This window comes from Acanthopagrus latus, chromosome 10 (assembly GCF_904848185.1).
Source record: "Acanthopagrus latus isolate v.2019 chromosome 10, fAcaLat1.1, whole genome shotgun sequence".
Taxonomy (NCBI): Eukaryota; Metazoa; Chordata; class Actinopteri; order Spariformes; family Sparidae; genus Acanthopagrus; species Acanthopagrus latus.
This window is the reverse complement of record NC_051048.1, coordinates 2481137-2497289: the sequence shown is the minus strand read 5'-3', so window position 1 is coordinate 2497289 and position 16153 is coordinate 2481137. Positions and strand designations below refer to the sequence as shown.

The following is a 16153-nucleotide window of genomic DNA, read 5'->3' as shown; positions in this document are numbered from 1 at the left end:
ACTGCAGTGATGCTGGTGGGGGAAGTCCCCAGACTCCCTTTAAAAATCTCTCAATTTTGTAATTTCTGTCGTTAGGATGAACTTTGTCAACTGTATGAAACGCTGACAATAACACATTCTTAACAGTTGTGTACTTCTCATTAGTTCGGCAAACGTTATACATCACGGTATTTCCTTATTTGTGTAATAAAACAACTTTATATCCGTCTGTTGAAGCGATAGTTGTGTTTGTTTGCATACGAAGCGGGGAAGTGAGATTCGATCACAAGACGTGTGTTAATGACAGCTCGATACTTACTGACGTACAGCTGACTGCTGTCCATGTGTGAACGGATCCCTCAGGTGTGAATCCCCTCACAACAGTTTGTGTCTCAGTCAACACTTTGTTTGAATTCATGAATTTCCTCGTCGGATCCGTACGCTCTACCGTATAAGCTGATGTAGGCACGCCAAGGAATTTTAAATGGCGCCTCTACTACCGACCCGTCCGCCTGTAGACACCTAAAGTGAAAGTAAGTTTTCAGAAGTGAGTCATTCACCGTGTCCGCTCGCTGTAAGACGACGACGAGGAGTACTTTAGTGGAGGAAACTAACAACGTCGACAGTAAGTTGTCCTTTATGACTCCGCGCTGTATGTTTGAGTAAAGTTAGTTCTGCTGCGCTTCTACCTATTGAATTACAGCCGTTACAGCACAGTTGTATCGACCGTTAGCCTGAGCTGTAGGCAGCACGTCCTGCTAACTGCTGCTAACGGGCCACAACAAGACGAATAACTCGATGATTAGATATAGATGAACGTTTGGAAAAGAAGCCAGTGTCATACTTTAATATGTAACAGAGAAATCTACATGTGAAGTTGTATTATAATTATTGTTTTAAAGCTGTTGAGGCTTACCGAGCAAAAGTAGCCGAGAGTCCTCAAAGTAAAATGGCGGCTGTGTTGTCCAACTGAAGACCACCAGGGTCAGAACCAGCAGGGATAAACCCAGAGGGTCCAGGGGGGTCAGACCCGGGACATGGTACTGTATGAATACAAACACAGCTACAACCGACAGGTTTCATCTTCTCTCTATTACAGCTCACTCTGTATGTTAGCTGACTGTTAGCTGGAGTTTGCTAACTAGCCACACTAACAGCAAACTAGCATCGTAGCTAGTTTCCTTAACTGGCAGGGTTAGCAGCACTACTTTTGCTGTCTGGATATCAAGTGTATTTTTATAGTATAGTTGTCGCCTCAAATTAAAGGAGCATTATGTTATTTTTGAAGAATTAGTTTAATTAATTTGTTATTATTAGAAGTTAAGTCTGTCAGAACATTTCAGGCGCTTATAAGAAATATGTAAAAACCTTCACGAAAAACTAAATGATGAGATTAAAAGTTCGAGTTTTGATATAATGGTAATAATAATATATTGAGCTCTCATCAGGTTCGAATGTATTTCTTGTGACTCACTTTGGACAAAAGCTAAAATGAATATAATAGACTGAACTATCTATACAGTTCTGAAATTTGTCATAATGTATTATTGTGTCTTTTTCTCTTACTACGTATACTTTTTAAATAAATGTTATTATTTTTAGGATTGCCATCATTTAAAGGCCATGGCCCCAGGGAAGCGTGTCCTCACTCTCGCTGATCATATCAGGTAAAAAGCAGCTGTGATGAAAAACTCACTGTATAAATTTTACAACATTTATACAACATTAATCTGAAGTCTTCATGTTGAGTTTATAACGCAGCTTGTTGAGGCCGGTCTCGTCTCCAGAGGGTCAAACACCAACATGCTGTCACGTCTGTAAAGGCGTCTCATACAGTCACCGAAGACTCTCTGAAACTCAGCAGCTGTGAAGGAGCAGCAGCGTAAACCTGTTGAGACATAATGACAAAGATCAACTAAACAAAGAGGAGTCAGAGTGAAACAGGGCTGAAGTAATCAGGGTACTAACACAGTTTAACTTCAGACCAGGGTCAGCTGTTAGCCCAGGGTCAGCTGTTAGCACAGGGTCAGCTGTTAGCACAGGGTCAGCTGTTAGCACAGGGTCAGCTGTTAGCCCAGGGTCAGCTGTTAGCACAGAGCTAAGGATATTCAGGGTGAAAAGCCCTTGTGATTCTTTCATTAACGTTTCTTATTCACAAACGCTACAGCGCTGCGTTGGTGTTTGACGACCAGGGATGAGAACTCGTTGACTGTTGTTCAGCCTCACAAAGCTGCTGATGAATACGTTGCACATGATTAAAAACAATTTTCTGTTTTCAGTCAGATCACAAGTGCCGACATGAAATGGAACGCGCCACCAAGGTAATTGACTTCAGTTTGTTCAGTAACATACAGAAAGCCTCTGACATGTGAAGTGTACTGAGGTGAGTTGTCTGTAAAGAGATGTGACTGAGGTTCATTCATGTTGTCTGTGGGCCTTCACAGTTTCAGCCTGAATAAAGAGACGCCTTCACATCCCTGACTGACTGACAGCGTCAGAAATTACATCAACACTGAATGTTTGCACCGTTCTTCATGTGAACCTCACAGACTGCTGAATGACTCACACTTAAATAATATCTTCTTCTTTCTCTCAGGAGTGTAGCTCCTAATGACTCTTTGAAGAGTGATTTGTCCATGTTGGAGCCACCTGACTCTCATCCTCAGAGGACACCAAGGTAATTTGATTCAGTGCTTTCTGTAAAATAAATTAAAGATCATCAGAGAATCAAAGTGGCTGCAGTTCAAACATTATGTACATCTCAGGTTAGATTAAAGTGATGTCCTCATATTTCTGTCATGCAGTTTGACAAACAGAACTTCATGTTTATGGACGCTGCAGCACACAGAGTCATTGTCTCTTCTGTTTTATATGTTTCTTACTGATGTTTTACATCCGCTGCTGTTTGTGTACTGTAACTGAATAATAAAAATAAAGCTGGCTGCTTCTGACCCACTTTTTTCTCTTCCTAGTGAACCGTTACGTGAAACTGACTCCACAGCTTCCACCGTCTCAATGAAGAGTGAATCATCCATGTTTGAGCCGCCCAGTTTTCATCTTCAGAGGGCACAAAGGTAATTTCTGTTAAATGTACTTAGTCTCAGATCTAAAAGTATATTAATGTTAGTTCATCAGAGTGATAGTGACTTTCATTCATTATTAAGATAAATATTGACATGTACATTGTACATTTGTTCTTGGTTGCTGAATACGTTACAAGTTAAAAGGTTTTTCTTTTCGTAGTGAACCGTCAAGAGAAACTGACTCCACAGCTTCCACCGTCTCAGTGAAGAGTGAATCATCCATGTTTGAGCCGCCCAGTTTTCATCTTCAGAGGGGACAGAGGTAATTTAATTCAGTGCTCTGAGCTCTCCTGTCAGCTCTCACCAGGGCTAAAGTGATCAGAGTAGGAACACAATATTCCAGAAAGTTCATCTGAACTTCAGAACAACAGTTAACAGTTAATCCAGGACGAGTAGAAGTGAAATGTGAGTAGTAAAGACCTGGACTGAGGTGAACCAGGGTAACTATCTGTGTGTGAAAAGGGGTCAGCTGTTAGCACAGAGCTAAGGATATTCAGAGTAAAAGGCTCATTTGTAATAATTCTGGAGACTTTGAAAAGTAAATCCAGGAGAATAAATCCATCGCTGGATGTCTTCTGTGATTACTAACCCATTTTAATTTTGTGTGCGTGTGTTCAAAACAGCATTATTAAGGCCCGAGCACCATCAGTGCTTTCTGAAAGTTCAAAATGTTATTCTGCTGTAAGGAGCGCAAGTTTGGCGACCTAAACAGAACTCACCAAACTCAGCACACGTCCCATCTGGTTTGTAATGTTTATAATTCAACGTGGTGTGTTGTGGGCGTGGCCAGAGGGCTCCACAGCACAGTCAGGTGACCAAAAATCTTCTTTGATCTTCATGAAATGTGCAGGACTCAGAGATCTTGTTGACATTGGCAGGAATTAATTTTGAGGATTTTTTTGCCCCAACAGGAAGTCGGCCATCTTGAATGGCTTGTGCCTATTTTCATTTTGCCGACACTGTTTAGACAAGTTTAGGATGTTCACACATCTGCCCTCAGGTGCGGCACAACTTTTGACAAATATAGCACCACGACAGGTAGCGCTATTTCACCAGTTCAGACAACATGCAGTAAACGTGTGCACATGCAGACATCATCCTCCAACAGCGCCACAATCCGGCAACGGCCCGATCATCGCTGTTTGCAGCTTTATTGTTGTTGTTACTGTTTGCTTTTTAAAGGTTCATGAACATTGTTAATTACTGCTGGACCAGTGGTGATCCTATAGGACGGGCCATTACTGTCCATAACATGCTTCTATCCGATGTTTTACACCAGATGCTATTGGTTAAATCTATTATAAAAATAGGACATGCAAAGCTAACAGACACTTTTAACCCCCTTTCTCTCTCTTTCTAGTGAACCGTTACGTGAAACTGACTCCAGAGCTTCAAATGTCTCGATGAAGAGCGATTCATCCATGTACGAGCCGCCCAGCTTTAATCTTAAGAGGAAACATGGGTAATGTAATTCAGTGCTTTCTGTAACATGAAGTATCTTGAATCTAACAGCAGATGAATGTTAGTTTTCTGAGGTCAGACTGAGTGTGTGTCTTGTCGTCACCTTACAGTCAGCTGACTGAGGAGATCTCCAGCTGTTCAGTGTGTGAGGAGGCTGTGAAGGATCCAGTCCCTTTACTCTGTGGACACCAGTCCTGCAAACAGTGTGTCCCCTCATTCTGGGACCAGTACAGTTCAACAGCGGTCTACCCCTGCAAGACGTGTGGAAGGAGGTTCAAAGGAGAACCTGAACACCAGACTCATTCTGAGGACAACAAGAGTGAGTTTGAATGGCTCATTCAACACAGCCTGTGCTATAGTTTAACTCAGGGTGTAAGACAATCACAGCAGTCTGTTTAGTTTCATTTTTGGTGCATTTAGAATAGAATAGAATTATTTTTACTGTCAGCTCAGCTTGCAATGAAATCAATCAGAAAAGCTTAGCGAAAATAGAAAAATAGATAAAAATAGAAATAAATTTAAAAAGTATAGTATTGTAGTATTGTACTAATAGTGTGCAAAATATGTAGTGGTGTTGGTGTTTAGTGTGTGGATGGCCATTGGACAAAAACTCTCTGTATCTGTTGGTGCGTTTGATAGATCTGCAGCAGTTCGAAAAGGTGGCGGTCGCTGGTGATTGTTTTGGTTCTGCTGAGGTAGCGGGACGTGGCGATGTCCTTCAGAGAAGACAGAGCGCAGCCAGTGACTTGTTCTGCTGTTTTTAACGACCCTCTGCAGAGCTTTTCTATTTGCAGCAGAGCAGCCTTCATACCACACTGACATGCAGTACGTCAGCAGACTCTCGATGGTTGACTGGTAGAAAGACATTATTGTAACGTAATCCAAGGTTGATTAAGTTTTGTTGGCTATACACACAGTCTGCTTGACTCAGACTAGGGAACACAGACAAACAAAACAACAATTGTACCAAACTAGAGAGCTAAGAGCTGCTGCACTCATACGGACCGCCATCATCACCTCTTGAAGTGTGAAGTGACTACAGGCTAGCAGATTAGCATGCTAACATCAATAAATATCCCTGCATTAGTATATGTAAGTCAGTGTTTGTATACAACAAAGTTAAAACTGGTATTCCTTCACGAGCTGTTGATCATTTAATAATTGTGATAAGTTAATAACTGAATGTTTCAACTTAAATTCATATGAATTTCAGTTTTAATAAAGGTGCTTCTCTTGCAGAGAACCTCAACCTGCCTTCAGCATCACGACCGGCTCCACAAAACACAACTGGACCAGCTGGAAGAGAGAAGAGAGATCAGGATCTCCAGTCTGTTCTGCTGGAGAAGACGATCAAGAGAGTAGAGATGGAGACGGAGAAGTTACAGGCAGAAAAAGAAAAGTTACAGGCAGAAAAGGAGACGTTTCAGGCAGAAAAGGAGACGTTTCAGGCAGAAAAGGAGAAGTTTCAGGCAGAAAAGGAAAAATCACAGGCAGAAAAGGAGAAGTTTGAACTTGAGAAAAGGAAACTCGCTTTAGAAATCCAGTCATTGGAGCAAAAGGGCAGCTACGACACATATCTTCCGTATTCACTCCCGCGTACGTTAAACCTAGTTTGAACCTGCAAAAATCATGAGTTTTCACATCGTCAGGAGACGATGTTGCCTTTTTGTTTTTGTCGTTTTTCCTTGTGTGTCCTGTTCGTCATCATAAACACACCAGGATCAATAGAAAGCAGCAGATGCACCCAGAGCATGTGAGCGGAGCTGAGCGGCGAGAATTTCCGCTCCCCGCTTATGTGGCTGTTCGCTCCATCACTCAAAGTTATACCAGACAGCTCCGCTCAAAGACCGCTCTCCGCTCACCTAAAATTTCAGTCAGCTCGGTGAAATCGCTCCACACTCGCTCAAATTTAAAAGAGGGAGGAACTCCTGACGTTTTCCACCGAATTAGTCTGGGACACACGTACAGCGGCTCTGTAGCTGGAGAGAGCCTGTCGATTGAAACCCTTTTCAGTTTGTAAAGAACAGTAGATCGTTTTGGGCTGTCACCTTGTCCTCTTTCTGTGTTCCGTCTGTTTGAGCCAGTGGATGTCCTTGTACTGCCAGCGGTATCGGAACAGAACTGGAGCGAAACAGAACCATCAGTCTGGCCTTTGGATTAAAACCCGCTCCGGACTGCGCTCCACTCACATGCCCTGGATGCACCTCATCAGTCCAGAAGATGTTTCAAATTAGTTTTTAACATAAAACAAAACAAACTACACAATATTTCTGAAATAGACGAATGATATTTCTGGAGGTGATAATTGAACCTGCTAGCGAGACATCTCACTTGTTTCTTATGTTTGAGTTTCACATGCAGATAACGAATCAGATGCTGGAATGCAGAGAAGCTGCTAAACAACAGTTACTCTCTTAATGTCTTCACCTTCAGCCTCTTTTTCAAACAGCACTGACTGACGCTGTTGAAGTGCTGCTTATATGAAGACAGATATGAAAATATTAATATGTCGGCTGCCTTCAACTTTAACTAGCATCATATCATCATGTTCAGCATTGATGGTGAGTTGATGAGGAGTTCTGAGTCTTCTTTAAACAGTCTGTTGATGTTTTATGTTTTTATGTTTTGTCTTGTGCGAAAGCTTTTTTAATGAGTCCAAAATCATTTCTTTAAATATGTGAGTGTGTGTCTGATGTGTGTGGTCGTCCAGAACAGGTCAAACACTCCTCTGTCCTGGTTCTGTTCTGACGGTCCTGTAAACTTTCTGTGGATACTAAAGTCTGTCCTCACACAGCTGATGAGCTCGGATAGACAAGCCTGTAATTAATGTAACTCAGGTTTATAATCCGGTTAATGACCAGGAAGTGTAAGTTGTATTTATGCTGGTGGCAGTGGTTCACCTGACGTTACGTTTACTGATGTTATGTTTACTGACGTTATGTTTACTGACGTTATGTGGATGGATAATCAGGTGGATGCTGTTTTTACCGACATGTTATCTGGATGTTTGTTATGTGAAGGAGATGATAACTTGTTGAGGCTTCACTCCACAAATGTGTATTTTATATCATGATTTATAGAATGATGTCATGTTGTTTTTATTACCTTAAACAAACAAACGTACAGCTGCAACACAAAGAAACATTCAGCTTTAACATTTTTCATATTAAACATTTGACTTGCACAAATAAACTCTACTTGTACTTTACCTTTAACTTGATATATTTTCATGTAACCTCTTAATACAGTTATCCAGTTTACTGATTTATTTTGTTGACATATATCTGATTGCGTATATTAAAAGGATCATTTGGATCAAAGGATCATACTACTGATTGTCTAACATTTACTTACTTTAACTTCAATAAAAACATTATTATAAAAATCCTGTTTGTATTTATTTTAAACACACACACCAAAAAGACAAATCAGTTAGTTGTGTGAAGAAAACTTAACAAAATTGAAGCTACAAGCTACATTTAATCATTAAATGAATATTAGTGCATCCAGGTTCAATGTACCAGTTACAGTTGTGTATGTATGTTTTAAGTCACTTGATAATTATCAGCATGATTAATCATTTAGTCTTTACTGTGTTTCAAAAAAATCTAAAGTGTTCATCACAGACTCCAGACTGATGCCTATTACTGCTCAATTTTGTGAATTGTGGTGTTAAAAAGAACTTTATCAACTTTAAGAAACGCAATCTACAACAGTTTCTTACTTGTGTGGGTCTTGGTATTAATTCGGCAAAGGTTTCTTGTTAAAACAGCTTCTCTGTTCATCCGTCAAATTTCATCTACAACTGCACTGATGCCGGTGGGTGAAGTCCCCAGACTCCCTTTACAATACGCTCAATTTCGTGACTTCTGGCGTTAAGAGGAACTTTGTCAACTGTATGAAACGCTCAATACAACACATTCTTAACAGTTGTGTACTTCTGATTAATTTGGCGAATGTTATACATCACGGACTTTCCTTATTTGTGTAGAAAAAAATACCACGTATCCGTTTGTTGAAGCGACAATCGTGTTTTGTTTGCATATGCAGCGGGGAATGAATTCATATGAATTTCCTCGTCGGATTCCGTACGCTCTACCGTACAAGCTGATGTAGACACGCCAAGGAATTTTAAATGCGCCTCTACTACCGACCCGTCCGCCTGTAGACACCTAAAGTGAAAGTACGTTTTCAGAAGTGAGTCATCCACCGTGTCCGCTCGCTGTAAGACGACTACGAGGAGTACTTTAGTGGAGGAAACAAAGAAAGTCGGCAGTAAGTTTTCCTTTATGACTCCGCGCTGTATGTTTGAGTAAAGTTAGTTCTGCTGCGCTTCTACCTATTGAATTACAGCCGTTACAGCACAGTTGTATCGGCCGTTAGCCTGAGCTGTAGGCAGCACGTCCTGCTAACAGCTGCTAACTGCTGCTAACGGGCCACAATAAGACGAATAACTCGATGATTAGATATAGATGAACGTTTGGAAAAGAAGCCAGCGTCATACTTTAATATGTAACAGAGAAATCTACATGTGGAGTTGTATTATTATTATTGTTTTAAAGCTGTTGAGGCTTACCGAGCAAAAGTAGCCGAGAGTCCTCAAAGTAAAATGGCGGCTGTGTTGTCCAACTGAAGACCACCAGGGTCAGAACCAGCAGAGTTAAACCCAGAGGGTCCAGGGGGGTCAGACCCGGGACATGGTACTGTATGAATACAAACACAGCTACAACCGACAGGCTTCATCTTCTCTCTATTACAGCTCACTCTGTATGTTAGCTGACTGTTAGCTGGAGTTTGCTAACTAGCCACACTAACAGCAAACTAGCATCGTAGCTAGTTTCCTTAGCTGGCAGGGTTAGCAGCACTACTTCTGCTGTCTGGATATCAAGTGTCATATAGTTGTCGCCTCAAGTTAAAGGAGCATTATGTTATTTTTGAAGAATTAGTTTAAACTCAGATTTGTAATATTTACAATGTTAATGCAATAAGGGAATAAACAAGCAGTTCTCAGAAGAAAATAAGGTCCCAGAACACTGAAGATAGAAAGGTGGCAGGGTCCGCCACATATAAACACAGTAAAACACTTTACATTGTGTTGTTCTTTAAGGTCATTATGTTTATTCAGTTTTAAATTCATGAAAAGAGTTGGATTATTTAAAATCAGTCAGTGAAGATCCTTTTCTTCTGGATTTATTCCCCCTAACTACAAAGTCTGTATTATGACCTAATAAACATTTGAAATATTAACATTTTCTTCCTCAAAACTACAAAGTGCCCCTTCAGGAAGCATTTTGTACCATAAGCAAAGTCTCTCATTTAATAATTTCAACGTTTTATCTCGTAATTATGACTTTGGCTCTGAGCTCTCATCAGGTTTGAATGTATTTCTTGTAACTCACTTTGCACTAAAGCTAAATGAATATAATGTAAACGTTGTGCTCCTGCAGATTGTCCTCAATAGTCTCCCTCAACAATTTAAATTAACCCCAATTATCAATACAATATGAAATTTCTCATTTTCCTCTGATATTTTTTAAATTATTATTTTTAGTGGAAATGCCCAAGGAGGAGAAGGAGGAGACGAAGGAGGAGATGAAGGAGGAGACGAAGGAGAAGGAGGAGAAGAGGCAAACTAACTCCGTCTCTATTGAACCTCCGAAGCAGATCAGGTAAGAAGCAGCTGTGATGAAAAACCCTCTGTATAAAGTTTGTATCAGCACATCCGGCCTTTATACTACATTAATCTGAAGTCTTCATGTTGAGTAAATCCAGAGGGTCAAACACCAACATGCTGTCACATCTGTAAAGGTGTCAAGGTCAGCTGTTAGCACAGAGTCAGCTGTTAGCACAGCTGTTAGCCCAGGGTCAGCTGTTAGCACAGAGTCAACTGTTAGCACAGAGTCAGCTGTTAGCACAGAGTCAGCTGTTAGCCCAGGGTCAGCTGTTAGCACAGCTGTTAGCACAGAGTCAGCTGTTAGCCCAGGGTCAGCTGTTAGCCCAGGGTCAGCTGTTAGCCCAGGGTCAGCTGTTAGCAGAGAGCTTTGTCCAAAGACAGGCTGAAGGACGTGGCAGCTCTGCGTTGGTGTTTGACGACCAGATGAGAACATGTTGCAGTTGTTCAGCCTCACAAAGCTGCTGCATATCGTTTTCACACAGCGTTCCAGCTTCTTTAGAATCAGTGTTGTAGATGAACTCTTAGTTGATGAATAAGTTTCACATGATTAAAAAGATTTTTTCTGTTTTCAGTCAGTTCATACCTGCCGATGTGAAAAGGGACTTTCCACCAAGGTAAATAACTTCAGCTTGCTCAGTTTTGTGTTGAATGTTGACAGTTGTTCAGCCTCACACAGCTGCTGCATGTCTGCACACTGTAGAGTTGTTGAGTAGTTTCTACATCTTTGTAAGCAGAACTTGAGGTAATGGTGCATTTTATTTACTTTAACATTCACCTTAGAAGTTTTTACAATTGATTCTAAAAAAGTATGACTCTGTGTGAAACATTATTAAAAACAGAATACAATCATTTACAAACTGTGTTCACCAACAACAGTTTAATTTACTTTGTTTAATTAGTTTCACACAGCGTCCCAACTTCTTCAGCATCAGTGTTACAGATGTGATCTTAGCTGATAAATAAGTTTCACATGATTAAAAACAGTTTTCTGTTTTCAGAGTGATCACAGTACCGAGGGCGGCCTGTCGGAAGGTCAGACATCCAAGGTAATTTCTTTCAGATTATTCAGTAACATATAGAAAGCTTCTGACATGTGAAATCATACTGAGGTGAGTTCATCAAAGATTTGTAAAGAGATGATGAAACCACACATAATGATGTGTGTGTGTGTGTGTGTATCTCTCTCTCCCCCTCTCTCTCATATATAAATTGGCAAATCGATTAATTCAAATTTTTGGTTTAGGACAATTTAAAAAAAAATAAGGCTGTTGTGACTGAAGACAGTGGACAGACACATTTGTTTCAGCCTCTCAAACAGACACATGTATCACTGTTGTTCACTGTGAGATGTTCAGACCTGCAGCCCACAAACAGCCGCTATAAAGCAGCCAACATTAGCGGAATCATTTAATCACTGTGTCCCGTATGAGAAGAAAGCAGCCCGTGGACAGCTGTTACAGATGCAGTCATGTTGCATATTGTAAAAGACCTGCTGCCCACATTTACAGTGGAGGAGCTGGAGGTTCATCCACATACTGAAAATGTTCGATCCCAGGTTTGTGATATGAAGTCACAACGAGGAATGCCTCAGACCAGAGGCAGGAGACGGGCTCGACTTTGAGGCCAAAAATGTGTAAATAGACATCAAGCACACGCCTGATGTCCTGTACATCTACAACATGTGATGTTTACTATGCAGCATGCAGATGTTTAATTTGGTTTACTTATCCTCAGGCATATAAAATACTTATGTAAGAAGTCTCCTTTTGCAAAATAAAGTATTTAACAAAGGAATGTTAACACTTCATCAAAACCGATATGGGGACTGATCTGTTTTTATACCAGCAATCTGATATGTTAAATGAGGGTCTACAAAAGCATTTTATCAAAAAAGGACACACTGTCTTCAAAAGGATGCACTTTTATTTATGTTTTCAATTGAGTTTGAAGCTGCAGTGTTTCCAATGGCAGAGCAAATGTGTTTAAAATCAGAGCATTAAAACAAATGCAATGCTTTTAATAATTTCTTTGTAATTCAAAGTTTGTTCTTGAGAAGGAAAAAAATCGATTAAAATTGTAAATTGAGTTTGGTGTGAAAAAATCGGAGATTCAATTTTTAGGCCATATCGCCCAAATAAATAAATAAATACACACTGTTATTCAGCCTCACAAAGCTGCTGCATGTCTGCACACTGTAGAGTTGTTGAGTAGTTTCTACATCTCACCGACTGGATCATCTTCTCTCAACAGAGAGCCAGAGCCGAGTGAAGAGGAGTTGTTCGAGTTTGAGGAGGACTTGAGGTAATGGTGCATTTTATTTACTTTCACATTCACATTAGAAGGTTTTATAACTGATTCTAAAAAAGTATGACTCTGTGTGAAACATTATTAAAAACAGAATACAATCATCTACAAACTGTGTTCACCAACAACAGTTTAATTTACTTTGTTTAATTAGTTTCACACAGCGTCCCAACTTCTTCAGCATCAGTGTTACAGATGTGATCTTAGCTGATAAATAAGTTTCACATGATTAAAAACAGTTTTCTGTTTTCAGAGAGTTCATAGCGCTCAGGGCGGCCAGTAAGCTGGTGCTGCCTAACACTGTCCAGCCGGTCAGACGTCCACGGTAATTTACTTCATTTTGTTCTGTAACATATAGAAAGCTTCTGACATGTGAAATCATTCTGAGTTGAGTTTATCAAAGATTTGTAAAGAGATAATGATGAGACCACTTGTTGCTGTGGTTCAGGTAATAAGCAGTATTACCCTCGAGGGCGATGAGGTCCGCAAGCAGCACTAAAGCGCTCAGTTGAGATTAAAGCGCACCCTGGAGGGAATGTTGCGATTATACACCTAATACCAACACAAATAAAATGTATAATCAAAATATATCCATGTTGATGGACAATTTGCTCTCAAATTTTAAAGGTTTTTGCGAGTGTGTGTCGCGTTTCCATGGAAACACATTGGGGTCTGACTAATAACTGAAACAAAATCAGCCACGTCAGTAGACTCGTGTGTGTGTAATGGAACGTAGTTTACCACTCCAGCAAATAATCCAACCCTTAGCAACGACCTAGCAACAGAAAGGATGTTCTAGTCCCAGATGAACTCTGAGCTGACGGACGTTAATGTTTTATCGCGGTCTCGGAATTTCCCGAACAAAATCAATACTGCACAGGTAAACAGAAAATGCTTATTTTTATCGCCCAAGTTAGAACAAAGATCTTGATTTTTTTTTTTCTTCCATATTTTTTATAAAACGTTTTCACCACAGTCACAATAGTGACCAAGACGTTGATCAGGACGCAGTCTGTTCCTGGACAGTTGATTGAGCTCTTCATGGGACATCGAAACAAGTCTTTTACTTTTTTGTCATTTGGTTCTACTCATCTTCCTCCAACCATTCATCCAAACCGAGACCACCAGAATGAACAACAAACCGATCCATGTTGTAGACAGACTTGAGATAATGATATTAATAATCTCACTGACTGGATCATCTTCTCTCAACAGAACTGCACAGGAGTTTCAACGTGTGGCGTGTTTGAGGTAATCCTGCACTTTACTTTTACATTCACATCAGAGCTGATTCTAAAAAAGCATGACGCTGATTAATTTACTTTCTGTTAAGTTTCACACAGCGTCCCAACTTCTTTAGAATCAGTGTTATAGATGTGATCTTAGTTGATAAAGAAGTTTCACATGATTAAAAAAGATTTTTCTGTTTTCAGAGCGATCAAATTTCACATTGATGTCTATGAGATGATTGTCAGACGGTCAGACGTCAGTCGTCCAAGGTAATTGACTTCAGTTTGTTCAGTAACATACAGAAAGCCTCTGACATGTGAAGCGTACTGAGGTGAGTTAAAGAGACGCCTTCACGTCTCTGACAGACTGAAGCGTCTCACACACATACGGACTGCTGATATTTAGAGCCGATACTACTTCTGCTCCCTCAATTTACATCATAAAAATTACACGATGATAACAAATGTTACGAGTCTCAATTTTTTAAAAAAAAGGGAACATTTATTGAAATTAAAAAAGGGGGGGTGGAACAGTAAACAGTATCCTGTCCAGGAGTAGGCTCTGTGAAATGCTGCCACACTGGATCAGTTTTCTGCTCTGACATTTCTTTAAAAAGAATAAACAAAAACACAGATCAGTGTCAGTCTTGTGCAATCATCTTACATTCATATCATTCATACATCATGTGGATGGGTGCATATGGTTAACTGTGCAAGGGTAAAACACTCCCACATCTACAACACAGACTAGATGATGCATTGTTTACTGATATAATCAGGTCATCACAAAATGTCTTTTGTCAACACATTTGAATAATTTAAGAAAACAATAAATAAATATGTAGCCATTGAAACAAAGTGCTTGATTTGTAATTTAAGACTGGCAGGGTTTCAGTTTTTCTACATAAAATAAAATGAGCATGTCTCAGGCTACTATGCCCCCTAATATGCGAAAACAACACACTAGTACAGCACACGACACGAGTTTTATATGCTTCTAACTGATGTTTTACATCCACCACTGTTTGTTTACTATAACTCAATAATAAAAATAAAGCCGGCTGCTTTTCTTCTTCTTCTTTCTAGTGTCAGTGAAACTGACTCCGCAATTTCCAGCATCTCTGTGAAGAGCGATTCATCCATGTACGAGCCGCCCAGCTTTAATCCTCTGAAGAAACAAAGGTAATATACAGTAATTCAGTGCCTTCTGTAACATGAAGTATCTTGAATCTAACAGCAGATGAATGTTAGTTTTCTGAGGTCAGACTGAGTGTGTGTCTTGTCGTCACCTTACAGTCAGCTGACTGAGGAGATCTCCAGCTGTTCAGTGTGTGAGGAGGCTGTGAAGGATCCAGTCCCTTTACTCTGTGGACACCAGTCCTGCAAACAGTGTGTCCTCTCATTCAGAGACCAGAACAGTTCAACAGCTGACTACTCCTGCAAGAAGTGTGGCAGGAGACCAGAAACAGATCAGGATCTCCAGTCTGTTCTACTGGAGAAGAATATCAAGAGAGTGGAGATGGAGACTGAGAAGTTACAGGCAGAAAAAGAAAAGTTAGAGGCAGAAAAGGAGACGTTTCAGGCAGAAAAGGAGAAGTTTGAACTTGAGAAAAGGAAACTCGCTCTAGAAATCCAGGCATTGGAGCTAAATGACAGCTACACCAACTATGATCATGGTGTTGTGATTCCAAAAACTAGAATCCCATACGTCTAATTACATTTATTAACAAACATTGATGTTGAGTTGATGGGGAGTCTTGTGTCTCCTCTGAAATAAGTCCAAAAGTCATTTCTTTAATCCTGATGTGTGTGGTTGTCCAGAACAGGTCAACAGGTCCTGGTTCTGTTCTGACAGACAGCTGATGAGCTCGGACACACACGCCTGGATAAAATGCTTGTCAGGTGTAGTTTGACATTTTGACCCTCCTGGATCATGTAGTTGCTGTTTTTACTGACTTGTTATCTGGATGTTTGTTGTATGAAGGATAAAAATATTTGTTGAGGCTTCACACTACAAATCTAATATTTTATGTTACAATGTATTATCATGTCGTGTTGTTTGTATTACCTTAAACATGCCATCATCACAGTGTACAGTTTTAACATCTGTGACTTTTGCACAAACATACTAAATAACTTTGACTTGCATGTTACCTTTAAGTTGCCTTTTACTTTTCATCTAACTTCTTAATACAGTTACCCAGTTTACTGATTAATTTTATTGACGTGTCTAATTTTCACGTTAAAAGATAATTTGTTCCACTGATTGTCTTACATGTAATTACTTTAACGTCAATAAAAAAACTGTCATAAAAATCCTCTTTGTATTTATTTTAAACACACACATCAGTGTACCGGTCCACTTAATTAAAGACATGGTGAAAAATGTTTGTCACAGAGTCAAAAGTGATCAAATGGCTTCT

General features: G+C 40.0%; 3 protein-coding genes and 2 long non-coding RNA genes across 10 annotated transcripts in view; 3 read left to right on the top strand and 2 right to left on the bottom strand.

Annotated features, from left to right (window-relative positions):
* LOC119026914 overlaps positions 1–1032 on the bottom strand; it is a 16594-nt gene extending 15562 nt beyond the window's left edge. The window contains exon 1 of one of the 2 annotated variants that reach the window (XR_005077253.1): positions 896–1032. This is a non-coding gene — a long non-coding RNA (uncharacterized LOC119026914). Of the gene's footprint in view, positions 1–306; positions 428–895 lie in introns of those variants that run through there. The other variant, XR_005077252.1, reaches the window with a different exon arrangement.
* LOC119027736 (butyrophilin subfamily 3 member A2-like) overlaps positions 1–16153 on the top strand; it is a 316811-nt gene that overhangs the window by 99096 nt on the left and 201562 nt on the right. The window lies entirely within an intron of this gene.
* On the top strand, positions 471–7908 carry LOC119026869 (E3 ubiquitin-protein ligase TRIM58-like). Of its 2 annotated transcripts, none has more exons than XM_037111506.1 (9): positions 471–604; positions 1582–1646; positions 2259–2300; positions 2576–2656; positions 2952–3053; positions 3223–3324; positions 4423–4524; positions 4634–4842; positions 5763–7731. In XM_037111506.1, the coding sequence occupies exons 2-9, from the start codon at positions 1603–1605 to the stop codon at positions 6137–6139; spliced, it is 1059 nt and encodes a 352-aa protein (XP_036967401.1). In that variant the 5' UTR covers positions 471–604; positions 1582–1602; the 3' UTR covers positions 6140–7731. The 2 variants fall into 2 exon arrangements, with proteins under 2 accessions (XP_036967401.1, XP_036967400.1); XM_037111505.1 differs by lacking the exon at positions 471–604 and adding an exon at positions 884–1019 and having other exon boundaries at positions 5763–7908.
* Positions 1676–9227, bottom strand: LOC119026917. The gene is made up of 4 exons (XR_005077256.1): positions 9100–9227; positions 4627–4827; positions 2546–2676; positions 1676–1867 (listed from the first exon to the last, which is right to left on the bottom strand). It is a non-coding gene; the product is annotated as an uncharacterized LOC119026917 (long non-coding RNA).
* Positions 8641–16046, top strand: LOC119026885 (probable inactive protein kinase DDB_G0270444). 4 transcript variants are annotated; one of them, XM_037111536.1, is made up of 10 exons: positions 8641–8798; positions 10075–10192; positions 10770–10811; positions 11196–11243; positions 12448–12498; positions 12755–12826; positions 13717–13752; positions 13935–14000; positions 14817–14912; positions 15027–16046. In XM_037111536.1, coding segments are annotated over exons 1-10 (948 nt in total). In that variant the 5' UTR covers positions 8641–8797; the 3' UTR covers positions 15445–16046. The 4 variants fall into 4 exon arrangements, with proteins under 4 accessions (XP_036967431.1, XP_036967433.1, XP_036967432.1 ...); XM_037111537.1 differs by lacking the exon at positions 8641–8798 and adding an exon at positions 9102–9223; XM_037111538.1 differs by lacking the exon at positions 10770–10811.

Bases quoted from the DNA above. Each gene is read 5' to 3' on its own strand.
- LOC119026869 (XM_037111505.1), top strand. The intron at 3,054-3,222 runs GTAATTTCTGTT...TTCTTTTCGTAG, and splicing joins CATCTTCAGAGGGCACAAAG to TGAACCGTCAAGAGAAACTG. The intron at 3,325-4,422 runs GTAATTTAATTC...CTCTCTTTCTAG, and splicing joins CATCTTCAGAGGGGACAGAG to TGAACCGTTACGTGAAACTG.
- LOC119026885 (XM_037111536.1), top strand. The intron at 10,812-11,195 runs GTAAATAACTTC...TTCTGTTTTCAG, and splicing joins AAAAGGGACTTTCCACCAAG to AGTGATCACAGTACCGAGGG. The intron at 12,499-12,754 runs GTAATGGTGCAT...TTCTGTTTTCAG, and splicing joins GAGTTTGAGGAGGACTTGAG to AGAGTTCATAGCGCTCAGGG.